A 27,681-nucleotide genomic window follows, 5' to 3' on the forward strand; every position below is an offset into this window, starting at 1 on the left:
TGAAAAGGCACACAAAGGTGTCCCACCTCCGCCTGTGCTGATTCATGAAACTGATCACACCGAGGCCCTGTGGGAGCATCCTCCTAACAGACGGAAGTTCAACAGGGCGGCCGAATGGAAGCAGTCCCTGAGAAGCAGATGGGCTGGGGTGAGTAAGTGCTCGCTTCGTCTTTACAGAGCCAGAAAGGAAAGCCTCCACGCCAGCTCTTGGCCGTTGGACTCCGATTTCCCAAACAGCTGGTTTTTGGTGTCTCCTCTCCCTCCATACAGCTCTCCGCCCACGTTTCTGAGGTACAGCTGTGGTCTCTTGCAGTCTAGAACTGAGGCAGAAACACTGTCCCTACAGGAGGGGGGCCCACGAGGGTGGCAGGGCTGTCACCCCAGCACCCATGTCTACTCTGGCAAGAGTCATTGGAGAGTTCCAAATTAGAGCCCAGTGAGGACCGTGGCTTGGACTGGACGAGAAGCTGGCTATCAGATTTTTCAAACCCCCACCGTGGTGGTTTTAACATGCAGCTAGGATTGCAATCAAGAGGCCGAGTAGATAAGATTCATGTGTTCTCTTTTACTTTCTAAGGAGAGCAGGAGCCTGGGGTCCAGGCCCAGGGTCCTGGCCTGCTGCTGTGGATGGAAACTGACACGTGACAAATATGTAACAGTAAGTAAACATGGCATTCCCCTTGGCCTGTGTAAACTACTAGCTTTGTTCTCCTTTTATGACTTGCGCATAGTTCAGTGATCCCTATAAAAATATTTTGATAATCTTTGCCCACAAAACTGCTGAGAAAACCCTTAGTAGCCACCCTACTTGGAGTTGTAGGCAAATGTTTAATACGCACATCTGAAAGCATGAGACAGTCCACAGACAGCACGCACTGGAGCTGGTGGGGCACACGGGCGGTGACAGGTGCTCACTGATTAGGTTTTAATGTCAATACCTGCATAAAGTGCTGATCAATAACTTAAGTATTACAAAAGCAGATGGTCCACGGTGAGTCCAGGTTGCAGGCACGTGCAGGTGGGACTGGATCAGAGGCTCCAGGGCTGCACGTGCTCTAGCCGGCCTGAGTCTCACACGTTGTAGCTGGCCTTGTACTTGGCCAGGATCTTCATGAGGGGCCGCAGCTTGAGCCACCACCGTTCTTTGGGAATCCTGTGCCTGTTGAGGGAAGGGGGGACAGCAGTGAGGCTGGGAGATGCCACGGCCAGCACAGTGAGTGGTCTTGCCAGAAACACAGGGGTTGTAGGGTCGGCTGAATCAACTAGATGATAAAGCCAATTTCAAGATCAAACAAAACCATTGTTTTTATATTTCTAAAAATTCTTCCCAAAGACCTAGTGGTAGTTTGTTGCTCTGTCACCAGGCTGTAGAGCAGTGGTGCAATCTCAGCTCACTGCAACCTCTGCCTCCCAGGTTCAAGCGGTTTCTCCTGCCTCAGCTTCCTGAGTAGCTGGGACTCCAGGTGTGCGCCACCACACCCGGCTACTTTTTGTATTTTTAGTAGAGATGGGGTTTCACCATGTGGGCCAGGCTGGTCTCAATCTCTTGACCTAGTGATCCACCCACCTAGGCCTCCCAAAGTGCTGGGATCTTAGGCATGAGCCACCATGCCTGGCCAAGACCTAGTATTTTTTAACTGAGCTTCAGCAAAGCTAGTTCCTCAAACCCCTGAATGAGTTGCCGAACGCAACAGCAATGGCCATTCCCCTGTCCTGTACTCACATTGGCTGGGTTTGCTAAGGCAATAAGACCCCGACTTACTCAAAATCCATTTGGTTCTTCAGCTCTGCCACAGGTTGAAAAATAACATTTCTTTTGCTGATTCCCAGCACACAAACGGGATCATCGGTGGTCAATGTTTTTCCTATAAAAGGTTTAAAAACAGATTAACACTGCCCTGTCCCATGGGCAGCTGGGGGAGCAGAATCACGGGGAGAGATTCCTGGGCACTGTGCTGAACCTGGCCTGGAAGCCTGGGGGAGGCTGAGAACAGCTGTGCAGTGTGGCCAGCGCCCGGCCTGGGCTTGCACAGCTCTGCTCTTGTGGGATCACCCTGATGGCTTCCTGGAAAGCAGCTTTTGTTTTTTCTCTCAGTGGAGAGAATTTTTCACTAAATAGTGGAATAAGGAAATTACCTTAAATTATGGCAAAACACTAATAAGAAATTGATGCTCACATATACACACACTGAGGCACGAGAAGCATCCGTAGCTAAATTAGCAAGAGAAAATGGATGTAGAAAGAATCAGTCAGTTCTTCAAAAAGACAAACCGATTGAAACTATTCACATCACTGTTTTTTGTAGACTGTCATTCTTCTAACTCGGACATTGGCAGTGATAATGGTTTGCCCTAATAAAAGCACACGTCTGGTATGACTGAAGAAAGCTGAGGGGGGTGGGGGTGAGAAAGATGCTGGCACAAATAACCACTCAGGAATGAGTAGGGACCAGCCATGTTGGAACCATTAACAAGAGTAATGTGTCATGTTTTCTGAAACTTTTCAGCTTATCTAAAGATTGTTAGAATATGTAAGTTACAAAACTGATTTAAGGAAAAACATGCATAGTTCTACAAACACGAACAATTCATTCAGCAGCCAAATCTTCCTCAAAACTGGAAGTTCTGATGGATGGAGTCACAAGGAGGTTGTCCTACCAAACATCCAAAAAATAGAAGGCCCCACTTCAACTGTGAGGGAAACTGTGGGCTGATGCTCAGGATTTCCAGAGCAAAAAGCCTGCACAAAAGAACTTCACGTTGAATCTAGCAGTGATAAAAGAGAACATGTCATGCACACCCAGGAATCCAAGATTGGTTAAATAGCAATGCTCAGAGACCAGCAGGAGTTAGAACATCACACACAGCTCGGTACTGAACTGAAGAAGGAACCAGCAGCCTACTTCTCCCCGATAGGACAGCATTTTCACCAAGGCAGATGGCCTCCCTCCCCGGACCCCTTACCTCTGCCCTGGGCCTCCTTGAGTTTTACAGTGATCCACTCCATAGCTCTGGCAGAGATTTTGGTTCCCAAGTTTCTATCAAATGGAGAAGGTGCCCTACCCTGTTGGTGGTTAGAGTCATATGAAATATCAGTTATACAGTAACACTTTGCTGTGAAATAGAAATGATGATTTCTATTTCACAGAATTCATGTTTTTGTTTCTAAGTCTTTAGGGATAGCTGAAACAGAACAAAACAAAATCTGTGATTCCTGTAGCCTGAACTCAGCCTGTTAAGCAAAAGTATCAAGTGTTCCCCCCTGCCCAGTAAGAGAAGGGTTTTAATAAATGGAACGAGTCAACTAACCATCTCCAATATTTTAAAATCTTAAATCAAGATTTCATAAACTCATCTGGGGTGAGGATGGGGTCACAGCTTTAAGAATCTGATAACCGTTGTGGATTCTTTGACAAAGTCACACAGACGCCTACTATTTCATCATTTCAGGGGATTCATGAGCTCTCTGAAATAAGTTCACGGGCTCTGGTTTAAAAGTATAAAGAATAGGAGGTGGTGAAGGAGGAGTGTGTGGGAGTTAGGAATCCTGGACCGCTGTGTCCCAGGCTCAACTCATAACATGCGTGTGCCCGCATGCAGCTTATTCCAGGTCATTCTGATTTGAGGGTGAGTGTCAAGTATCTTACATGTCTGATAATCCATTTTAAATCTTAGGACGCTCCAGTTTTTAACCTGATGCCGTGTTTAGTTTGAATAAGCATTTCCAAGTGATGGGGGTGTCACTGTTTTCATGAAAGCTGACAGTTCCCTTAAAATCCCCATTACTCAAACCTCACCAACAAAAGAAGCCTAAAGCTGCTGCTGTTTGGCATGACTTAAAAGTTTAGATGTTTTGGCTGGGCACGGTGGGGATCACGCCTGTAATCCTGGCATGCTGGGAGGCTAAGGTGGGCGAATCACCTGAGGTCAGGAGTTTGAGACCAGCCTGGCCAACGTGGTGAAACTCCATCTCTACTGAACATACAAAAATTGGTTGGGCGTTGTAGTGGGCGCCTGTACACCCATCTACTCGGAAGGCTGAGGCAGGAGAATCTCTTGAACCTGGAAGGTGGAGGTTGCAGTGAGCCAGGATTGCACCACTGCACTCCAGCCTGGGCAACAGAGCAAGACTTCGTCTCAAAAAAAAGAAAAAAAAAAAAATATATATATATATATGTGTATGTATATATATATATATATATATAAATTTTATAAAAGATTAAAAAAACAGTACACCTGTTTGGGGCAGCTCCATTATCATCTTATGGGACCCACTGCTGACAGAAACATCACAATGCAGTGAACGACTCCACAAGTAGTCACTTTGACACAGTGAAGAAATTCATGATTCACATGTCACATAATTAGTGACAACACCAAGGCCCTTTTTACTTGATCTATTTGGCTCAGAAACAAGTAACATCCTAACTTTTTAAAAGACAACGGTGCCGGGCACGATGGCTCACGCCTATAATCCCAGCACTTGGGAAGGCCAAGATGGGCAGATCACGAGGTCAGGAGTTCAAGACCAGCCTGACCAACATGGTGAAACCCCATCTCTATTAAAAATACAAAAATTAGGTGGGCGTGGTGGCATGCGCCTGTAATCCCAACTACTCGGGAGGCTGAGGCAGGAGAATGGCTTGAACCTGGGAGTCGGAGGTTGCAGTGAGCCAAGATCGCGCCACTGCACTCCAGCCTGGGTGACAGAGCAATATATAACATATTTATTTATATAACTAACTAAAGACAATTGTTCAGTTGCATTTTATCTGCCAAGGCCTGTCCTCCTGCATGGAGTTCAGCAACTGAACACTGCAGGGTCCAGGCCTGGATTCTGCTGTGCCGTCGAAGCAGGGGCAGACCCCGGGGTCGGCGACACCCTTCCCTAAAAGAGCCACAGATGCCAAGAAACCACGGCCGTGTCTGTGTCAGTTTAGAGGCAGATGCAGCATCAGAGGCCTCAAGACTTAAAAGAAGCTGCAGCCAGCTCCAGAGCCAGTTGCAGACGTGGGTGGTGACTGTCAGTGGAGGCACTCAAATCGTTTGTGACAGAAGGGAGAAAACATTACACAACAGACTACATCAAAAAAACAAGCTTGTGTTTCACACAAGAGACTAGGTGTCCTCAACCAGGCACGTCCGCCATCACCTGACACTCGGGAGAGGCACCTGGTCGATGCAAAGGGCATCAAGCGTGGCGTGTTCGGTAGCACCTCCGTCTGCATGCCCCCTCGAAAAGCAAACCACCCTAGACATGATGATTTGCTCCGCAGCACCGAGAGGATCCCAAGGGGACGGTCCCGAGGCCAGCCCCGTCACATACCTGCAGATCCTCAATGTCGAAGGGCTCTTCGAAAATGTATGCGGCATCGGCTCCGGCCGCGATCCCCCCCATGTTGGCCAGGTAGCCACAGTAGCCACCCATGGTCTTGATGAACACGCGCTGCTTGGTTCCGCTGGCGGACTGCTTGATGCGGTCGCAGGTCTGGTCAGAGAAGAAATCAGTCACTCCAGCCCAGGGCCAGGGTGCACCCACCATCCCAGAGCTCCCCTACCAGTGAGTGCAGCAAGGCCCCACACCGCACCTGAGCATGCGGTCCCAGCATCGCACAGGGGTGAAGGGTGTGCAGCAGCCGGGATGTGCCTCGGAGTGGATGTGAACATGCCCCCCCCCCCCGCCAGCCACCTGGAGGTGACCTCGATGACCTGTGGTGGGGACCTGGCCATCTGCCGCTCCCTTCTCCCAGGCCCCATAGGAGGAGACTGAAAAGACGACCCCACAAGCCAGCTCACTCCATGCTGCTCTTCGACTGTCCCTGCTGAAGCAGCTTTCACCAGACATGGACACCGTTAGGTGTGAGCTGAGAAGTTACGGGGCTGTCACCTGCCAGCTTTGTCCATGGGAACAGCTGTGCTCTTCTATTTTCTTCTGAAAAGCTCCCTGTGATTTTAGAGTTGTGGCCGTCTTCCATCCATCGGTGAATGTTACATTTATAGAAACTCTACTCCAAGGCAGATGATGGTTCTTACACCCAGGCGCCTGGGGGTCTTTCAGATGCATAGGCATGAGGTCCCAGAGTGAAATGTCTGCCATCCGCCCTCCACGAGGACCCAAGCTCAGCAGGGAGAAAAACAGCAGAGAAATGCATCTGCCGCCTTCCCACCCACACTTCAGTCCGGGCTACAGCGCCCTCTCCTGGCACTCTGCAAAGCCTCTGCCTGGGCCTCAGCTCCCACCCTGGCCCCCTCCAATCTGTTCACACAGACTGGAGACCCATCTATATAAAAAGCATAAATCTGATCCAGTTCTTGGTTCATTCAAAACCCTTTGCTCACTTCAAGTACACGTTAAGCCTTTCTCTGGAATCCCTGGCCCCGCCCACTTCTGACACCAGGTCCGGCTCTAGCTCCAGCCACCCCAGGTCCTCCTGGGGCCTCTGCATATGCTGGCCGCTATGTGCATCATATTCAGGCACAGTGGTGGGCGGGAGAGCAGCCCCCAAAGGAATCCCGGTCCTAATGCCTGGAACCTGGGAATGTTCCCTCATGCGGTGATAAAGGTGAATCCTGAGGACTACCCAGGTGGGCCCTAAGTGCCACCACCTGCATCGGCAGATGAGGGGTGCAGAGGCCCTGGAGTAGGATGCTGCGCACCCACATGGGAGGAAGCGGTGCCAGGGAACAAGGCGTGCAAGGCCCGGGGCTCTGGACACCTGAATGGGCCACGAGGGACTCTCCTGGAGCACACACTCTGGCCTCAGCCCATGGCTCCCGCCCTCCAGAGCTGTGGGAGAGTGACGATTATTTTCCAGCCCCAGGTGTGTGGTCAGGGTCACAGCGGCCACGGGACACACACAGGCACCTTCCTCAGCTCTGACCCAGAGGGAAATGCCATTTCCTTAGGAAAACGTCCCCTGGTTTCTAGGACCACAAAGTTCCCTCTGTCAGGGGCTCTCGGGGCACCCCATGTCCTCTCTTCATAGAAATCACCCCGGTGTCTCTCCCTGCAGTTACCTCGTGGTTATGTGACTTGCAGTCCTCACTAGGCTGCACATTCCATGAGGGCAGGAACTGTGGGCTGGGCTTACACCACTGCACCATCAGCAGGACCCGGCCGAGCCCCCCACAGAAGGCGCTCAAGGAATGCTTGTCTCTGAATGACACAAGCACAGTATTCCCCAGCCAGCCAGCCATCTGTCCGTCTATCCAGCCGTCCGTCCGTCCATGTGGGTCAAGGGCTGATCTTGCAGGATTCCCTAACCGGCCTCCGTGGGACTCAGCCAAGAGTAAAAGGATGAAGTGGGGGTGTGGGCTTGAGACTAGGAGCCACATGAGAGTCTGTTCACTAAAGTTTAACACCCACGGGAAATTTTCACTTGAGTACTTCGAATGAAATTTCAAAGCACACTTTGTTGAATAAACACAGGCTTGATTAAACCATTCCAACCTATACTTCGTTTCTCTGGAAGATTCTTTTCCTCCCAAAATAATTGGTTGATGTATTCAAAACTGAACACGGGCTCTAGTTAGAGGGCCACTTTGCATTGTGTAGAAGCCGAGATGGGGAGAGAAACAGGCAATGGGAAGAATTCCCGTCTTTGTGCTTAGGAAGGACAGAGGACAGAAACCCGTCAAGGGTCCAAAGAACCTGTAACTGCCTTCTTGAAGGGCCAGTGCAGAATTCTGAGGGTTTCACTCTTCCACCTGTACTGGGTCTCTCTCTCATTGTGATCTAAGACTTAAGATGCAGTAAGGCTTTCAGATTTGCCCTTTGTCTTAGAGCATCCCGGGCATGGAAAGGAAAATGTGGGTGGGGCATCAGGACCCCCAGAGGCACAAAGCCTCATGGGTTATTTTTCCAACTGAATCTCCCCCACAGCCCACCCTGAGGTGGGGAATTACTGTCACTCATTCAAAGAATGACAGCTGCTTAATGGCAAAAGAATTCTGCAGGCAAAGCAGCTCTCCCAAGAGGCTGATTTGTGCCCAAACGTGTCTGAGTTCTGGTCCCGCCAGGCTGCAGCTGTGGGTGTGTGGAACAGTGGAGCCCTGACAGCTGAGCCATGCCCCCAACTGTGTGCTCCTCTGAGTGTAAATGCAGTGACAGCTGGGACGGAAGGGTCTGCCTTTGCTGGAGCTTAGATACAGCTTTCCTGAACTCTCTCCTCATTACCTAGATGGCATCTGAAGCCTGAATTAGCTTCTAAAAATAGCAAGTCACTCCGGCCGTGCCTCAGGCAATTAGTCAAAGTAGCACTGACAAGAAGGCGGCCAATCCCAAGCGTGGCCCTGCGTGGACAGCAGTTGTGAGTGGCACTCGTCAGGCAGAGCCTGTGACCTCAGCCATTCTTGCCACACAATGGGATGTGCCCAGCAGACACAACCCCCTGCAAGGGCGCACACACGATCCTGCTAGGAAATTCCCCAAGGAGTCCCATGGGAGCGAGAGCCCCAGACTACAGTTCAAACATCACCAGCACTTTGCTCCATGGGTGTTAAGAAATATCAATTGGTGGTGAAAGATAAGGTGGCGTTTGCTACAGTGTTAAGGTAGAAAAAAGCCACTGACTTCTCTGTGAGAACCACCTTGCTCTGTGAATCTGCAGGGAGGCCAGTTTTCCCATGACTGGTATCCTTCACGGCAGCCGAGCCTCTGCTGAAGTCGGTGGCCAGACGGGGCAGGGGTTGGGGCTCCCATCCCTGCTACAGCAAGGGACCTGCAGCAATGCACAGCCGCTGGCTGGGGTAGTGCTGCGCTGCGTGCCGGGTGCGAGGGTGGAAGCATGTGTGGACATCTACAAGGTGCTAAAGGAGAGCGAAGCCAGCGATGGCTGGACCCTAATGGCATTCAGTGAACAGGGGTCAAGCGCGGGGGCCCAAGAAAGTCCAGGGAATGAGCCAGGGCCAGCCTCTGCCAGGCCAGCACAGCACCAGGGAAGGCGACAGGGAGAAGCCCAGGAGAGAGCTGGCCCTCAACTCGAGTGGGAGGCACAGGAGGCTGCAGCCGACCTCACGACCCCTCCGCTCCCTTCCCTGCACTGGAACTCAGTTCTGAAGGAAGAACCTGGAACAGAACTGCTGTTTTCCGAGGTTCTGTGCCAAGCTGAACTAAGGAGTCTCCAACAGGGCTGGGAGTTTTCACCGCAAACTCCGGAGCTGGTTTTCACATGAACATCTAAGCTAAAGGCCAGCGGCTGCTCTCCAGGAGACACCCAGCGGCCAATCCACTGACATGACCCCACATGCCAAGGTGGCCACTGTCCTGTCTGCAGCCGAGTGAGGACCCTCTCTGCAGCAAAGGCCTGTGGAACTCCCACAGGTCCTCATGTCCAGCTCATGACCATAGAGGTGGGTCAGCTTATCAGGGACTGGAGGGGCCACCATGCGGGTGTCAGCACCACGCCCATGACTGGCAGAATCCCCTCCTCCCAAAGCACATGTTGGTGAAACTGCCTGCCCAGGAGGGCATGATCTCGGCTCTCTAAAGAACCTCTCATCTCACCAGGAAGGCTGTGGTTCCAGGCAACGGCCCCCAGTGGGCACGCCTCTGTCCCAGAGCTCGTACGTACCAGGCACTCAAACCCCTTCCTGCAGGCTCCCACAGCTGGCCCTGCAGCCTCGCTACTCAACGCAGGCAGGAGAGGCCGGCTCCAGAGAAATGGTGCTCAAAACTCCCCTAGTCTAGGTGGGATAGAAACACGACCCCAAGGACTGGATATATCATCTCGCTTTTAATCAATAAAGACAGGTTCTCCCTAAGGCAGAGAAGCTAAAAAATTTACCCTGTTCTGGCCAGTGTGACCGACATAAAGCCAAGCTAACAAAGGGTGGGGGGGGGGAAGAGTAATAATAAATCTGGCTCATTCTTAGCACAGAAGAAACAAATTGCCAAAATAAAGAAAGCAATGGGAGGAAATGGGGTTCTCTTACCTGGACAACAACAGTCAGGCCAGTGTCAGTGTCCAGGCTTATTTCTGTGCCTGGGACATTGTTGTTAATCGTGGCCGGCACCACACACAGGGGGATGCAAAGTTCCCGGTGGCGGCCTTGCGCCTCAGCCATGTCGCACGTGCTCTTGTAAGCCTGAAGCAGCAGGGCCAAGCGGTTAGCAGGGGTGCTGGGTGCTCACCTGCCAGCCCCAGGGCCTCCACTGAGGTCCAGGAAGGGACAGCAGGGACCTGAGTCATCAGGGGAAGCCGGTTCATGTGGGTCAGGGGACCAAGGGGAGCTCTGGAGGCCATGTGGGAGCAGGACAGGCCTTAGCAACACAGGGGACTGCCTGGGCACAGCCCAGGTCCTCATGAAAGGGGAGGCCTGCAGGCAGCACAGCAGGGTGGGTGTGAGGCCGGCAGCAGAGCAGCTTGCAGGCAGCGGCAAGTTAGTCACGAGCAGGACAGCTCAGCTCTCGGCATCTCATCGTGGGTAAGGGAGGCCAGGGCGGTCAGGACGTTTGAAGGCAAAGCCAGTCCTGTAGCTTTCTGTAGGCAGTCCACGATCAGTGGGATGGGGCACACAGCTGTAAGGACCACACTAAGTGACCGCCTTCATCGTGCAGAGGCCGCCTCCACGCGCAGGCAGGGAAGGAGGCGGGCAGCTGGATTACCGGTGGGCCACACTCAGCCCCACGCCACATCTCTGCTCTCCGGCGGGAAGTCACACGCAAAGCCACACAGGCGAGCAAGAACCTGAGTTGCTGCTCTGAGGTTCCACTGGGAAATGGGCTCTGGTGTCAGAAAGGGGAGCGGTTCTTGAGCCCGTGTACACCGGGCTTTTTCAGGCTCCACCTCAGGGTGTTAACCAAGGTAACAGCAGGACAGGTCCACACGCCCACTGTTCCCAGCTCCAAGCGGCCCCACACAGCAAGGTGTTTTTGTCATCCACTTGGTGGCAAAATCAACTATTTATGGACTTGGACGTGTCCCTCTTACTGTGACTATCCCCACATCTGCTGCAGAAATGCTACTGTTGGGATGCAAGGCGGGGCCCACATCTCCCCAGGAGAGTTGGACAGTGAGCGAGCCAGGCTCTGCAGCCCTGGTGCAACCCAAAGCATCCCAAGGCCAGGAGCCCGTGTGGGCCGAGGGCTTCGGACAGTGGGTGCAGATGCGTGGCAGGTGAGTTCACAGCATGGTGGGTAGCAGGGTAAGATGGGTGGGTCAGTGCTGGGTGACCACGAGGTGAGCTGTGAGCAGGGGCCCCCGTGCCCCATGGCATGTACTCCACGTCCACCCAGACCCAGCACATGCCCAGCTCTTGGGCTGCTCTGTACAGGCTCTGCCTTGCAGGCTCTGGCCATGGCAGTTTTTGCAGGACTTCAATCCAAATGCCAGCCTGCTTCCAAGCCAGAAACACTCATCTAGGGATATTGGCTGGCCTGGTGCCCAGGATGTGGCCCTGTCAGCACCACCATGTGGGGGGCTCCTTATGCTCTTCAGACAGGTGATGTCACTCCTTTACTGTGGAATACTCTAGCCCAGGACTAACCAAGACTGGCCGCGGGGAGCTGGCTGCTTCTCCAAGAAGCTCTCGCTGGAAGTCAGAGGGTGTGGGTGACCTGGGGCCAGGAGGGTCCTGAGGCACACAAGAGGGCAGGTGGGGGTGTCTCGGCTCCTTAACTCCGCCTTGAAATCTGTGGGAATGGCCACATTGCTGCAAATCCTCTCTCCCCTCTTCCCTGTCGCTCCTCTTTTCCTTCCTTCAGTCTCCAAAAAAGGGGAGGGAAGACTTCAAGATGGGGAGAGACCCTGCCCAGAAAAGCATAAAGCTCTCAAGACCAAACACAGCCGGGCCCCTGGGTCCTTAGTGGGGCCACTATGACAAGGAATTACTCACAAGGCTGTAGTCACCGCCACCTTCGCGAAACCTGACAGCAGCGTGGCACGCACCTACTGTTTCTGATGTGACCTGATCAAGCTTACAGGACAGAGTAATGCACCAGCCAGCACTAAGGAGTGAAAGGAGTCCAACCGAAACTCCCTGCAGCCATATCCTGAGAATGTGTAACACCTGCTCTGAGGTATTTCATTCATTCTGTTTTGCCAGAAAGACCCACTCACCAGCGCCACATAGATTCTGAGGGGCTGTGGCGTCAGCTAAGCATCAATGCTGGCAAGAAGGAAATCACGAGTGACGATGACGACTTCACCACATCAGATCCGCCCAGGGCTTCTGAAGCACAACATGGCCACGTCCTGAGCCAGACTCCTGCTATGGAGCCCGCCTTGTGCTTGGAGGGACTTTTCGCAGCGTCCCTTGTCCCCAGTCCCAGGTGCTGGGAGCATCCCTTCTCCCAGTTCTAACCAGAAACCTCCCTGGATGGCGCAAACATTCCCTGGGGCACAATCACCCCAATGAGAATCACCAAATTTACTGAACAACTGGAGCCATCCGCAGACCTCAAACATAAATGCTGCCCAGGGCCGGGCCATGAGTCACGGGTCACAGAGGGTGTTGGCCAGACAGGAAAGAGACGCTCACTCCCACACATCCTCAGGCTCCGACGGCTTCAGGACAGTGGCTGGAGGGACCCAGAGCCATCCACGTCAAGTCGCCTCACGCCCTCATTTCCTGAGTTCGCCACCAGCTCCTGTGTTCTACAGCCAGGCGAGCCCAGTTCAGACCCAAATCCAAACCTTCTCAGGATTCATCCTGTTTGGCCATCAGTAAACAGGGCTCGGGAGAAAACAGCTGCCATGTTCACATCTCGACCCCTCTTCCCTTCAGGGGTCCACAGAGGGATCCTCAGCGGCTTTGTCGTCCCTGCCCCGGCTCCCGAGCAGCTGCAGCATTCGCCAGGGTGACCTCAATCAGCCGGCGTCACTCACCCATCACGAGGCTAGAACCACAGCACTCCCAAGACAGCCTCATTCCTCGGAGCTCGGGATCAGAAGGGCAATGAGGACACACACATACACTTACCAAGGTGGCTGTGCCTGGCCAACGGGAGGCTCAACTAACTACACACTCCAGTTCTTTCTCTATTGTAATCCGTTAACTTAAGGCCCAGCACGGTGGCTCATCCCTATAACCCCTGTGGCTTTGAGAGGCCAAGACGGGGAGACTGCTTGAGCCCAGAAGTTTGAGACCAGCCTGGGCAACACAGGGAGACCTCGTCTCTGTAGAAATACAAAAAATTAGCCACACACGGTGGCAAGCACGTGTAGTCCCAGCTACTCAGGAAGCTGAGGTGGGAGGATCGCCTAAGCCTGGGAGGTCGAGGCTGCAGTCAATCGTGATTGCACCACTGCGCCCCAGCCCGGGAAACAGAGGCCCTGTCAAAAAAAAAAAGAAAAAGAAAAAAAAAAAAGAAAAGAAAATGAAATTGTTTAACCTAGCTTTGAGAAACTGGAATGAATGAAAAACTGAATTTAAAACAATCGCATAATAAATCACACAGTCCCTCCAAGGGAAGTCAAAGCGGGTGGAACTGATCATTTGCGGGGTGTTTGGCTCACGTATTTTGGTTTTCAAATTTTGACCCTACACGTTTGTTACATATTTACAATCTGAAAAAAAAAAAAAAGGTTATTTATAGCGGAGGACCCTGGAATTAAAGAGAGATTTTCTTCATGCCTGAAAGTGTACATCACACACCACAAGGATCTATGCTTTGTGTGGAAACTTGAAAATAAAAAAGTCACAGGGTGATCAACACCAGCTTTGTCCCACATCTTCAGATGCTCATCTAACTGCAGTGACTGCTCTCAAATTCTCCACCCATTCCCTCTGGGTAAGTTCCAATTAGGTAACAATTAGGGAAAAAAGAAGCTTCAATCCCTCCCATTGCACACCCAACTTTCACAGACCCAAAAATCCAGCTAAAGCAGGTGAAAGAGCAGTGAAAGCCATGCTGGAATCCTCTCTGTGAAACACACTCATGTTCACATTCCCAGCACGAAGGTAGGCCCAGAGCCGGGCCAGCCCTGCAGCAGCAAAGCCGTGACGCCTATCACCAGCAGAGCAGAGCAGAAGCAACATCTAGGTCAGAGATTAGTGACTGCCAAAATTAAGGTGAACGTTGCCCCCAAAGCCAGTGAACACGGGAAAACCTGGACAGGTTTCCTTCACAAAGGAAGTGAAGAAAGTTTAAGACGCTCAGAAAAGCAAGAAACGAGTGCTAAGCATTACTTACCATATGAGCTGTATGTTAAAACCTTGTTTTTTTATTTACCAGCGCTAGAAATAAGTTTCATGCCAAGGGTTTATAAAAAACAAAAACAAAATAGAAAACTTTGAAAAATATTCATGAGAACTAAGTCGCACAAGAAAAATTAAAACTTGAGAATTAGTGAAAAATTTTAGACATCAAATTTTTTAAAAATGAAATACTTCCTGCATTAGGTACGGATCTTCAGACTCCCACGTGAATCACCAAGTGTGACACACAAACGTGGGGTAGGCGTATATTTCTTGTAGCCGGAAATGGCGGCACGTGCCTGCGGTCCCAGGTACTCGAGAGGCTGAGGTGGGAGGATCACCTGAGCCCAGGAGGTCGAGGCTGCAGTGAGCCGAGATCACACCACTGCACTCAAGCCTGGGTGACAGAGTAAGACCTTGTCTCACAAAGAAAAGTAAAACAAAGAAAACAAAGCAAAACAAAACAAAAAACAGAAGAATATATTTCTATGTTTTATTATTGTCTTTTGGCAAAAAAATTAGCCCCGATATTGCCTTAGATGTAATTTAACATCCCCACTTTACAAAGGGGAAAATGAGGTCAACAGCCAAGACCAAAGAGAAAACAAATGCAATGGTGCGTTCAGGACAATGACTACAATTACAAAATATTCAGTTCCATTTCTACCCTCAGCATCAAGGCAGGGGTTCATCATAATGGGTATTGGAGGCTCAAAGAAAATTTAGGCTCAGCATTAATAATAATTTTTAAAAAGCAGATTTTAATGCTGGTGCAATCACAGGAGACTGCAGCCCAGCCCTCCTCAGCGCTGTAGGTACTCACAGGCACTCCCGGGGTCTTGGCCACGCTACGTCCCCGCCGGTGGCCACACAGAAGAAGAGGCGGTAAAACTTTTTGGGAGTGAGATCAAAAATGTTCAGAGTCTAAAATCCTACTTTTCGGGGGGGGAGGGCGGCAAAATAACGAGAAGCTCTCATTCAGGATATTTGTAAAAGGCTGTTTCTAGCGCTCGGTAGATAAAAAGGGCGGGGGCCCACAGGTTAGAGTCAGCCAGCGCCACCTGGCGGGGCGCACACAGACTTACGTCGGTGATAGTGTTCAGGGCTGTGTCTGCCCCGATGCTGAAAACGGAAACCCGACACGTTGTTGGACACAGTAGCGGGAACCATGATCATGGGCACACAGAACTCCTCGTGCTTCTCCCGGGCGGCTGACAGCTCCAGGAGTCCCATCTAAATTGATCCAGTATCTGCACGCTGGCTGCTCAGAGGCCGTGGTGTGGAACGGCCAGGACATCGCTTAGTCATACGGGGCACAAGCACCTCACTTGCCACTCCTGTCTATTTCATCAAACCCTATTTTCTCCTGAATATTGACCATAGCAAAGTCATTAGCCTTGGAGATACATTTGAAACATCAACTTGCTTTGTTCAAGAGGTTTAAGACACACGTAAGTCTTTCTTGCCATGCTCAACACACACTGCCGGCCAGTTCTGAAGTCAATGTTTCTGGAACAAAAGCCTCGGCCTACCCCGTGAACATTCACGCTGAGCACACTGTCGCGTGTCTGCTTGGCCAGCCAGCAGGGGGCAGGAGAGAGCTGCAGGGGCAGGAGAGAACCGCAGTGGGGTCCCTGCAAAGGCGCCTCACTCCCTCAATCAAGGACGGTGCCTCTTGCCAATCCAGCGGCTTCCTCCAAGGGGAAGCAGACTCTTCAGGTGCCACCACACTGACTTCAGAGGGCTCAGCCAATGGGGCAACAGATTCAATAGAGTTCCATGTTGTTAAAGGAAAACTTCTGTTACCAGACAACCTTAATATCAGATTCAACGTAAAATAATCAACAAGATTGTTTCCAAACCAACATGCTACTAGTGCCTTATCTTTCAACGCTGCTTAAACACGGAGAAATATAAGGAAAAAAGAGCATGGCGCTTACTTCTGAAAAAATAACACCTCTTCCAGGTTTATTTTACCCATATCACAAAGACTTAGAACTGTGGATTCCCTACAGGAACGTGGAGTGGGGGTGGATCCCCACACTGACCCAGCCTCCTCCCAGTCAGTCAACCCCCCACCTCGGGGTTCACACCTCTCCAGGCCCTGTCACCTCAACAAGGAAAGGTGGCCTCTCTGAGCTCTCTTCGCAGGGAGCACCCGAACGGGAGCGAGAGAGAGACAGACACACCCATAACTACTTGAAAATCCTGAAACGCAATACATATTTAAGGACTTCGTTATTAGTTTTTTTAAAACTGTAAGAACAAAGTGAGAGAACAAAGTGAGCCTGGTTTTAACCTCTCTGCCATAATAACACCGTGTACATCTGTCTTTTACTGTTTGTTCCTTCTCCAGCAGCTGCTGCCCGGCTGGCCGACTGCAGAAGAGCCTCTGGTACTCCCAGGAGGCCCTCGGTAAAAGCGTGAGCACCACAATCACGTCTCAGGACACCACACACGTTAGGGTCGCCCACAGACCGCCGTTCCCAATGCCTAGAAGGCACTGAACAGGCCTCCTGCTCTTTGTAAATGTCAACTCTCCTAAGCTATGTTGTGTTGAAAACTTTTAACTGCAGTCCACACATACTTCTTTGTTTCCATCTTGTTTTTATCCTAGAGGCATATTATTGTAGAAAATCAAGTTTACAAGGTTGAAGAGTTTTCTGAAAGTCGACTTCTAATCCTGTAAGGAAAAAAAAAAAAAAAAAAAAAAATGGACCAGATGTGGTGCTCACGCTTGTAATCCTAGCAGTTTGGGAGGCCGAGGCGGGCAGATCGCTTGAGCCCAGGAGCTCAAGACCAGACTGGAAAACATGGCAAAACCCAGTCTCTACTAAAAATACAAAAAAATACAAAAAAAAAAAAATTAGCTGGTCATGGTGACATGTGTCTATTCCCAGCTACTCAGGAAGCTGAGGTGGGAGGATCACCTGAGCCCAGGAGGTGAAGGCTGCAGTCAGCCAAGATTTGCGTCACTGCACTCCAGCTTGGGCCACAGAGTGAGACCCCGTCTCAAAAAAACAAAAAGCAAAAACAACTGTATAAATCATTACTGAAGGGAGCTGGCCAGGCACAGTGGCTCACGCCTGTAATCCCAGCACTTTGGGAGGTCGGGGTGGACAGATCACCTGAGGTCAGGAGTTTGAGACCAGCCTGGCCAATATGGCAAAACCCCATCTCTAATAAAAATACAAGAATTAGCCGGGCATGGTGGCAGGTCCCTGTAATCCCAGCTACTCAGGCGGCTGAGACAGGAGAATCACTTCAACCCGGGAAGCAGAAGTTGCAGTGGGCTGAGATTGTGCCACTGCACTCCAGTCTGGGCAACAAGAGCAAGAGTCCACTTCAAAAAAAATAAAATTAAAAATAAAAATAAAAGGGAGCTAATGCTTTTCATTTAAGGGAAGGGAGAAGAACATTCAGTATTTATACATCTCACGCACACATCTGCAGTGATGCCCTGAAGTATTCAAGATACACATTCCTACAAACATAGCTCAAAACTACTCACCAAGTTACATGCTAACAGCACATGCACTGCAAGAATGCTACATTATATTTTTAAAGCATCTATGTCCAATGTTTTAGCATACTGGCGGTTTTGCCTTCAGGTGCTGTATGCCTAAATTGTTACATGTTTAGTCATTCATTTTAGAATTTATGACTTGCTTTAGACAAAAGAAATATATTTAAATGTAAGCTACTAAATTAATGACTTAGGGGAAAAATTACTAAATTAACTTGGAAGTTAAACTTTGCAAACTGAATTTGTTGGACCTCATGTAAGCTAGATGATCAGTTTTTTAAATTGTTGTGTGTTTCCCTCGAGGATGGAAGTCTCCTCTTTTCTCTCATCCACTGTGCACACCACTGCAGCCTGTGCCTCTTGTCCACCGTGCCACAGTGCGGCCTGCAGTTTACCCTGTACCACGCCTTCCACACCTTAGTGACTTTCAGGTAAGTAGAACCAAGAAGGAAATGAAAAGCAGATAAATGACCTCCACCCCCACATCCAGGATGCAAATGTTAAACATTCATCAAAGTAAAACCAAAAAGCCATGTTAGCTCACGATTGTAACTGGTAGAGTTATGTGCATGGCAATTTTAAAAGTCTAGTTATGTAAAAACCTAATTGAAAGTCTCAAGAAATACAAAGTTTATACAAAAAGACATCGGCAGGCATTGACAGTGAGGAGAGGGCTTCACTCTGCATCCAGCCTGTCCTGGAAGCCACGGCCAAATGCCAGGTTGTATAGATCCGAAAAGCAGAAAAAAACAAGTGTTGAAATGTGTACAGTCTCAGCAATGTACAAATTCAATGTAAGATGCTCAGAAACCTTGAATTTCCAATCAGAAAACAGGAACATGAGCAAGTTCCCCAGCAGTGCCCACCTTCTGCTTACAGCACGTACAACAGGAACGCTGGCCACCTTGGGGGGACAGAGGCTTCCTGGTCACATTTGCTCTGGCAGTCGCACAGCTGGCCCCGCCACAAACACCTGGCTAATACTGAAAAACCACCCGCTCCCTGGGCTTTGCTCACTCTAGCCGGGAGAACATATTTACAGAGTACATTATCGACTGAGTCCTCGTTCAATCCGTCAAACTTGTTGAAGGCAGGGCAACCCCATTCCTGGCCCAATTAAGTGAACTGAGCAGAGCAAATGCCCCCAGTTGGACGGCACTCAGTCACGACAGCAGTGGCCACTGTTCACAGGGTGCTGGCTTTGTGCCGGGAACAGTTCCAAGCGTCTTCTTTCTGTCCGAAGAATGTGCACTGCAACGCTGTGGGGCCATTTGCAACGTCCACCAGAGTTCTGAGGCAGCCAAGTCTAGGCTGTCTGTGGGCCTCGCTGCATGGCAGTCCACGTCCCCTGCAGACAAGACTTCACTGCAGGGACCGCGGGTTCCAGGGCTGCCTTGAGGCACATGCTCCCTTCACCACCTCTTCCTGGCCCCTGACACCAACCCTCACCACCACTGCTGCCAACACTTTATTTTCTCATGGCTCCTGAGGGGCCTATTCTTTCTGCCCTTCCCTGCTCCCTGCGTCCAGCTTAGAGGATGCCCACATCAACATCAACGCTCACGTAATCACCACCCCCTTCCATGGGGCTTGATGCCTAGGAGTCTCAATATCAGAAAGTCAGATTCCTGTGCTTGTTGGAGAATTTCTTTTCTTCCCATTGTGGAAGTGAAGTAGATAAAATTCTAGGTGCCTGCAATAACCTCATTTCCACAGCTAAGCAACTTCAGTAGTAGCACAACACAAAAAAGCTTTTTTTTTTTTTTTTAACTTTTTTTATACAAGCTAAAAACAGTTTAATTTTTACATCCACGTTCTCATCAGCTCCCACCTGGTGAGCAGGCAAATAGTAATTTTCAAAGAATCAAATTGTTCCATAATTTTAACACTTGGCATTATCACTATTAAGCATGAATTATCCCAAAAATACACGATGATCTTGTTCTCACATTCAAAAATTGGTTGTCACACAGTGAAATAGCTCTTAATGCAAAGGAATGTTTCTTTTCAGGTTTCTGTTCTGGGAAAAAAAAAATCTGGCAAAGAGATAAACATTAATTATGTAACTATCCAAAATGCCTCCAAGAAAAATAATGTCATCCAATTAGTTCTTTAGAGTGTTACAAATGCAGCTGAGTTTTAACAGTAATTTGTCCATAATTATCAAAAGAATCTTCAGAAATCTTGATACTGAATGGATAACCATAAATGGATATAAAACGCAAAGGCAAAGCGGAAGAGTTAACATTTGGGGTAGATTTTGGCCCCTATTTTTAACATACGCATAGTTATTTACCTAGCTGAACTATATCCCTCTCCTCCTTCCTAGGCTCTTCAAGCCTGATTTTCAATCATAGACTGGTTTTTGGTAGGTGAACTCAGCTTTAAAAGATGTCAGGATCAGGCCGGGCACGGTGGCTCAAGCCTGTAATCCCAGCATTTTAGGAGGCCAAGGTGGGCCGATCACTTGAGGTAAGGAGTTCAAGACCAGCCTGGCCAATATGGCAAAACCCTGCCTATATTAAAAATTTTTGTAATTAGCCAAGCGTGGTGGCACACACCTATAATCCCAGCTACTCAGGAAGCTGAGGCAGGGAGAACTGCTTGAACCCAGGAGGCGGAGGTTGCAGTGAGCCAAGATCACACCACTGCACTCCAGCCTGGGCGACAAAGTGAGACTCTCTCAAACAAGCACTTAGCCCTCAGAAGAAGCTTGAGCATCCCGTGCCCCAACCAACCCAAGGAATCACATGGCAATGGTTATCATCTGATTTTGACACAATAAAGTTCTATTCTCCTCTCTAAACACAATGGTAAACACTTGCCATCAGCCCACAGAAACTCCCAGGACCCAGTAACACCGGACGAGCAAGATTAATGGGCTACGTATATAGGGTTCAGCTGCAGAAAGTGATGGCACCAAGAATGTGTGTGTGCTCAAACCAGATTCCTTGCTTTCAGGGTGGAGGGTCTCCCCGGGAAGATCATCCAGCGGGATGGTTTCCACTTCCACCATGAGGAGGGAAATGGGGGTTTCCAGAGGACACTGACAGGACTTGGGACTACTGCCCCTTTGTCCTCTGTTCTGTTACGGGATGAGTGTGGGCTGAAGGCAGGTTCTCCCTACATCTTCTGGGCAGGAGAGATGGAGCTGACAAGTGGACGACGGCTTTTCCAAAACATTCCCATGTTCATAACCTGTTATCGACCAGCTTTCCCTGGAGATCAGTGAAGCAGCATCATTGATTCTCTTCCATTAGGGACAACCCGGTGGCACGGGAGGCCGGAGACGGCATCCGCGCTGGGTCAGCCTCTGCGTGGGTCTGAATCAGTCACTTGTGCCTGGGCCTCAGCATGCTCATCTGTCAAATGGGCGGCCCCACAGACCAGTGACTTTCAAGCAATGGTCCAAGGAGGTTGCCCAAGGACAGGGAGGGGGAAGGGGGAAGAAGAAGGAAACTGTCCAGGGAATGGGGGGGGGGGAAGGGGAGGGCTGTCCAGGGAAAGGGAGGGGGAGGAAGAGGAGTGTGGAGGGAGGAGAAGATGAGGGGGGGTTCTCTGAGGAGGACCACCAAGTTTCTGAGGTGTCTTGGAGTCAGAGGTGGCAGTGGCTTGGGCTCTAGGCCCTCTGTTGCATAGTTTTAGGCTTTAGCTATATTTGTGAACCCTTTAAAAAATTTAATTTGAAGAAAACCGGAGTTGGGGATACCTTGCTTCTAAAACACAATTTCTCAAGCCTAAGACTAAGTGCTAAGCATTGCTCATTCTGTTACCGTCATTTCCTCCTATTTAAAATCAGCCGCACACCGCCAATTCTCCCTTCAGTGTAAACACCACCTTTTCTGAGGATCTCAAACAGCAGAGCGAGCAGCCTGTGATCCCGGCCGTGTGCACAAGGAGCGAAGAGCAGACGTGCGGTGAGGGCTGCGGATGACACGAGAGGCCGAGGCCCAGCACCTCCCTGCACCGCTGTGCTTTGCCAGGCCTAAAGGACACCGTCACCTCTGGGGTGAACAAGCAGCACAAGCTATCAACACTTATTCCAAAGGAACAGGAAGAAAATTCAAACGAAGTTAACACAGTTATCCCAACACAACCCTGCAACAGCCCAGAAACAGGAGGGCCAGTGAGCCTGAGACGGGCGGTTCCCACAGTGGGACAGCGACATAGGCATTAGGGCTTTTTGGCAAAAATAGACAAAAAAGGTAACATGGGCCACCCATTATTTCCTGCCAGTGGAAAGACACCCACAGGCCCCCAGATGCCAACGGCCCCCTGGAAACGAACCCACGCAGTGCCTCGGGTCTTCACACGAGCAGGCACGTGGTGTCCTCAGCACCCCCGACCGGGACACACACACCACACTTGGCTCCCACGCCTGAGGGTCCAGGGGAATGGCAGGAAGTCCCCACAGGACAGGGCATCCTGTGAGGTCAGTGCAGGGCTACGCACCTCAGAGGGGCCCCCGGGCAGGTGCTGTCTCCCCAAAGGATGAGCCAGTCCTGACCACACCCAGATCGCGGTGGCCTCCAAGCCGAGTGCCAACATCTCACGTCCAAAGGGATGCACAGGTGCCTGCTGCGCATGGAGCCCAAGCCCCTCGCAGAGCTCAGGACGAACCCAGTGTCCAGGTCCGGGGCCGTCACCAGCCAGGAGAGGCGTCTGGGGCACTTCCCAGCAATGGCCGTGGGAAGTAACAACTCAGGCCCATCAGGGGTTTCCTCATTATGCAGGTTTTAGAAGTGGACACAGAGGTTCAGGCCTAATGGCACAAACATCGACGGATCCCATGGAAATGCGGGCGTGGCCCCTACATCCCACCAGCCTGCATGGCTCCTCCTTTCTACTCCCATCACACACGTCCCCACCCAGCCAAGCCCCTTCTCCTTTTCCCCACTGGATTCATCAAATCAAATCTCACTGTCCTTGGCAAATGTACCATTAGTTTATTTACTTCCCAGAACAAAAGCACACTTCCAGTTAACATGACACCCCAGCTATGATAGAAGAGCCTTAATTCAGACATGACATGGAGGAACAGAGGGAGGAGTGGTCAAGGACTGTCCTGGAATCGGCAGCTGTTTTCTGGGGAAAGCCTCCGTCCCACCCGAGCCTGACACTCATGCCACACTGTCCCCGTGGTATCTGAAAGCTCCATGAAGACAGGGTCACTCTGACCCCTTCACACCCACAACGCCAAAGAGGAGCAGGAGTTCAGGAGAAGTCTCCTGCTAGTGCTGAAGACAAGAATAATTCCTTGTGCTGTCCAGAATGTCAGAAGAAAACAAGGCACCATGTGGATGCCTTCCAGGTGAATTTTGGAATGATTCTACCGAATGCCAGTCATCCTTTTTCAGAACAAAACCAATACCGGAAAACATGTGTCGCCAGCAGAGAGATGGTCCTTTAGACGGCTTACAAACACCCCTATGTTACGCTGAATTTATCTCAAGCCACCCTCTCTGCGCTAATGTAAAAAGTCTCCTTTATTAACCAGTAGCCTTTCTCATCTGGTGCTTTTTAAAAAGAGGGTCCTGTAACACTCAGGCATTGTCTAAAACGTCAAATGGAAGCCTAGAATCCTCTTCTGTGCAGCTTCACTGCAAAGTATTTTGACATGAGCCAAATCGTGCTATTTCTACACCTTCATAGGAAACTCAATGCTTCATCAAGGAGACACAGCATGATTTCTGCTAGGCACAGAAACTGGTGGGGTGGGAATGGGGCTGAGGGAACATTACATAGAAAGCCCCAATAATCACCTGCATGAGAGCCACACTGGCCGGCAAGCCCCGGTCGGCTTGGTCTCTACAGTCACAGGCGTGAGGCCTGGAGGGCAGACACCTGGCACTGCTGCCCACCCCAAGGTCGTGGCCTCTGCCCCTTCTCTGCTGCCCATCAGTTCCAAGCTTCTGGCAATACCGCCTGCTGCCCCCACTGCCTGATTGACTCTTTGTGAAAAGCAAATGTTGCCAGGATAGCTTATGAGTGCATCTGCCAGGAAAGCAGCTCCGATTGACGTTGAAACCCCGTTCTCGCACCCCTGGCAGCTCCCCTGCCCGCGATGTGTACATGCTTGCAGCTCTGACCTCGCTCAGTGTCCACACAGGTTCTGTCCCCTGGAGAGCCGAATGCAGACTCAATGTTGAGTCAGAAATACACAAAGAGGGTGACGGTTATGAACTGCCCGCCTGTCCCTCAAAACACAGGTTGAAATCCTCACCCTCAATGTGATGCTGTCAGGAGGTCTTTGGGAGGTGATGATGTCCCGAGGCTGGAGCCCCGTGAATGGGGTTTGTGCCTCAGAAAGGAGCCCAGCAAATCCGTTGCCCTCCCACTGTGTCAGGGCCAGAGAGAAGGCGTGCGCGAACCAAGAAGGGGCCCACACCAGAACCCCCCCATGCGGCACCCTGATCCCGCCTTCCAGCCTCTAGAACTGGGAGAAACAAATTCCTGTTGTTCATAAGCCACTCAGTCAATGGTGTTTCGTTACAGCAGCCTGAGCTGCCTGAGATGACAATGCTCACCATCCTACAGAGACGGCTACTCCCCTCTCCCAGAAAGAGGGCTTTAATTAAAATCCCTGTCTCTCCTCGCCGCCACCACAGATCTCATTCCCCCACCCCGTAAGCCAGCAGTTGCTAGGATTAAAGGAAAAGGATCGTTTTAGACCAGCCCCTCCATGCCGGTCTGAAGCCTTTGACTTTGCCCACTTCCACGGTGGCCGTGTCACCGGATTCCCCATGCCAGCTCTGCGTCTGCACTGGGTCCCAGGCTCTGGACAGACTTCTCCAGCTGTCCATCCAGCACACCCATTTCCCCTTCTCCTTTGCAGATTGTCCTTCAATATCCAACCACCCTCTCTGCAACCCAAGGCCTTCCGATCCAGCCATTCAGGGTGAGCTCAGCCGTGCACTGGAGTCCTTGGCTCAGGTAACCCAGGCCCAAGCCATTGGCACCAACGATCTACTGGCTGTGGGGTCTGCACAGCCACTAGCTGCCCCAGCCACACCAGGGCCTGGGAGGGGAGGCAGAGGAAGCTGTGAAGCTGCTAACAGCTGTGCGGGGACAGGGGTCCCTGAGATGAGGAGGATGCCATGGAAGGAAATTCAGAGAAAGAGCCCCAGGACTGGACGGGTCATGCCCAAAGCCTGCACTGCTGAGTTTTCCAGGTTTCTGAACTCAATCGCTGACCCACACAGCACATGTTTCCTGAGTGCTGACCCCGCGTGGCATTGGATATGGCAATAAAGCAGGCCACCCACCTCCCCCCCCACATACACGGAGCCTCCGTCCTGGCGGGAAGGCAGGCCTGGGCGCCCAGCTGGCACCACGAGCCTGGGAAGGGGGCCGTTTCAGACGGACAGTGGGTGCAGCCTTGCCAAAGCCCAGCAGTCACCTGCACTGCCACAGCCAGGCTGAATTCAGATCAACCACACAGAAACCTGACCCTCTCAAGGGCACGACTGAGCTCATTAGGGACAGACACGGTCTCCTGCTTATCTCCAACACTTTCTGGGCATGTCTAGTTACAAACAGACGACGCAGTCTTGGAAGCACAGATCCCAGGCCTCCCCCCATGCTCCTCTCCTTGGTGCCGTTGACGGGAAGAGGCAGGTATGGCCGCGAGGCCGCACACCCACAGCCACACTGCGGCTGAGACACGGGCCTTTGACGGTTACTTCTGCCAAAGAACTCTGCTCCATCTTGGAGCACACCATGGCGGGCAGGAAGCTCCACCCGGAGTAACAGCGATGCTTCTCCCCAGGGCCAATGGAGGGCACCCACTGCCCTGAATTCAGCAGCTTACTTACATTCTGGAAAACATCTGAATTATGGGGAACACTAAAATGAAAAGGTCACGGAAGAAAGCTTAGAAGGCCGTGTGAAGTCTCAGCAAGTCCAAACGTTTCTGAACCAAGACTGCTGGGGTCGACAACCTTACAGGGAAAGTTTCCACACGGGCCTTCAACAAGCAATGCTCAGCAGAGTGCGCCACGCTCTGGGCAGAACCTCAGACACCACAAAGTCACATCAGAGCCAACAGCAACTGAAATACAGCGCTCTCCTAAGATGTGTGCGTTACCTGCAGAAAGTTACTAGACGCTAAGATGGGGGAAGAAAAGGATAAGGTTAGAAACAAATTTAAAGTAATTTCTGCATACAAAAAAATTCTATATCCACTGGCTTTCTTTCTGGGCGTAACTACTTTTACATGAGATGCACATCCCGGTTGGAAGGAGTCTGGGTTTTCCGTGGGTAGAGACGAGGGCTCTCCAGGAAATGTGAACCCTTTCTCACTCGCTGAGCCCTGAGGCCATCCTGACCTGCCTGAGCATTTCCCTGCTCTGCCTCCAGCCAGCTCCTTCCGGCACTCACCTGGCTGCTCCCCAAGCCTGCACTGGCCCAGGATCTCCTCTTCTGCTGCTGCCAATCTTCTGCTGCTAAACTTTCGCTTTAGGGCAAATAAGTTGGAAACTAAAAAGTTATAAGACTCCCTTGTTTTTTAAAAATTTGTCTTTTCAGAAAACAAAGAACACTAATTCTACTTTCATGATTTAATATGTTGCCCCCATCTGCATGTTCATGGATATGTGTTTTTATATATATTTTAATCAACACTTATAAAAGCATGCGCTGTTGGCTATAGTCAGTTTAATTACATTTGATGTAAGGAGTTTTAAATTCAGTGAATTCAGGCACTCAAAATTTAAGCCCTTTGACATCTATTAATCAAATGGAAATATGACAAGTAGACATTACAAAAATCAAGAGAAGTGTTCAATAAAAATCCTGGACTTTTAGATATTTTCACAAATGTAATGTATATATTAGTACACAAACTTGAGCATTTTCACAAATCTTTGAACTCAAATTGCATTCTTAACTTTTACAGGTAAATGAATATCCATATGTGATTTTAAGCAGCTCAAGCATCAGCTCTTAAAAACAACCAGAAATGCTGCGGGCAAATTCCACTGAACAGCAAATAACGGAACTGCACCCAACAACCCAGGTACCTCCTCTGAGGCATCTGGAACATGAGGATTAGGAGCAGCCTTTGCTTTCTGAGGTGCCTGAGAGTGGGGATTCCCGACTCCCCAAGTCTAAGAAGGCCTCAGTGATAAGGAAAACTGGTTAAAAAAAAAACTCTGCTGGCTCCCTGCCACTGGCTCCTCGATCTCACTTCCTCTCTGGCCCTCAAAGCCTGACTCTTGGTCCCAGCCCTGCTGCTCACTGGGGTGAGACCATGGGCGTCACTGTACCTGTAAGGGGAGAAGCTGGTCAGGATACAGGATCCTGGCTATCCTGGCAGTGCTCAAGCTGATACTGTAATTAATTTTGTAGTGAGTTACTTAATGCAAAATTTAACTTCGGAATAATTTAGATACGTGTATCCTAACAGGAAAATCCTGAACGTAGAACACAGGCCACACCCTCACACAGATGCTATCTGGCTAGCACTCTTTTTTGTTTGCCTTTTCAGTAGATATTTTTAAAAGCAGTTTACAGTTCATAGCAAAATCAGGAGGAAAGTACGGAGTCCTCACATATCTTCTTCCCCAGCACAGGCAGAGCCTCCTTCGTTCTCCTGCCCCCACCAGGCCAGCACGTCTTTACGACTGACAGATCCGCATCAACACAGCACCACCACCCAGAGTCCACAGCACACAAGAGGGCTCAGAGCCTGCTACTGCTCATTCTGTGGGTTTCACAGACGTGGAACGGCATGGATTCCCCCATGAAAACCCTACCCGGTGTTGCTTCTCCACCCTACACTCCTCCCATTCATCCCTCCCTTCCCCAGCCCCTGGCAGCCACTGACCGTTTTACTGTCTCCACAGCTTTGCCTTTTCTAGACCGTCCTGTGGTTGGACTCAGACAGCAGGCAGCCTTTCCAGATTGGAGACTCACTTGGCAACATGCATTTAAAAGATCCGTGTCTTTTCATGGCTTAGTGGTCCAGTTCTTTTTAGCGCTGACTAATATCCCAGTTTCTGACATACCACAGTTTA

At 50.6% G+C, this 27,681-nt stretch overlaps 1 protein-coding gene across 2 annotated transcripts in view; it reads right to left on the reverse strand.

The window, feature by feature from the left end:
• Positions 1-420: 420 nt before the first annotated feature.
• LOC139355394 (ATP-dependent 6-phosphofructokinase, platelet type-like) overlaps positions 421-27,681 on the reverse strand; it is a 64,281-nt gene continuing 37,020 nt past the window's right edge. The window contains exons 2-6 of one of the 2 annotated variants that reach the window (XM_071089567.1): positions 9,934-13,274; positions 5,327-5,488; positions 2,965-3,064; positions 1,763-1,865; positions 421-1,159 (exon numbers count right to left, since the gene is read on the reverse strand). In XM_071089567.1, the coding sequence (XP_070945668.1) occupies positions 1,072-1,159; positions 1,763-1,865; positions 2,965-3,064; positions 5,327-5,488; positions 9,934-10,065 (585 nt within the window). In that variant the 5' untranslated portion in view covers positions 10,066-13,274 and the 3' untranslated portion in view covers positions 421-1,071. Of the gene's footprint in view, positions 1,160-1,762; positions 1,866-2,964; positions 3,065-5,326; positions 5,489-5,887; positions 13,275-27,681 lie in introns of those variants that run through there. The other variant, XM_071089566.1, reaches the window with a different exon arrangement.

Source organism: Macaca nemestrina, assembly GCF_043159975.1.
Source record: "Macaca nemestrina isolate mMacNem1 chromosome 8 unlocalized genomic scaffold, mMacNem.hap1 SUPER_8_unloc_2, whole genome shotgun sequence".
Classification (NCBI taxonomy): Eukaryota; Metazoa; Chordata; class Mammalia; order Primates; family Cercopithecidae; genus Macaca; species Macaca nemestrina.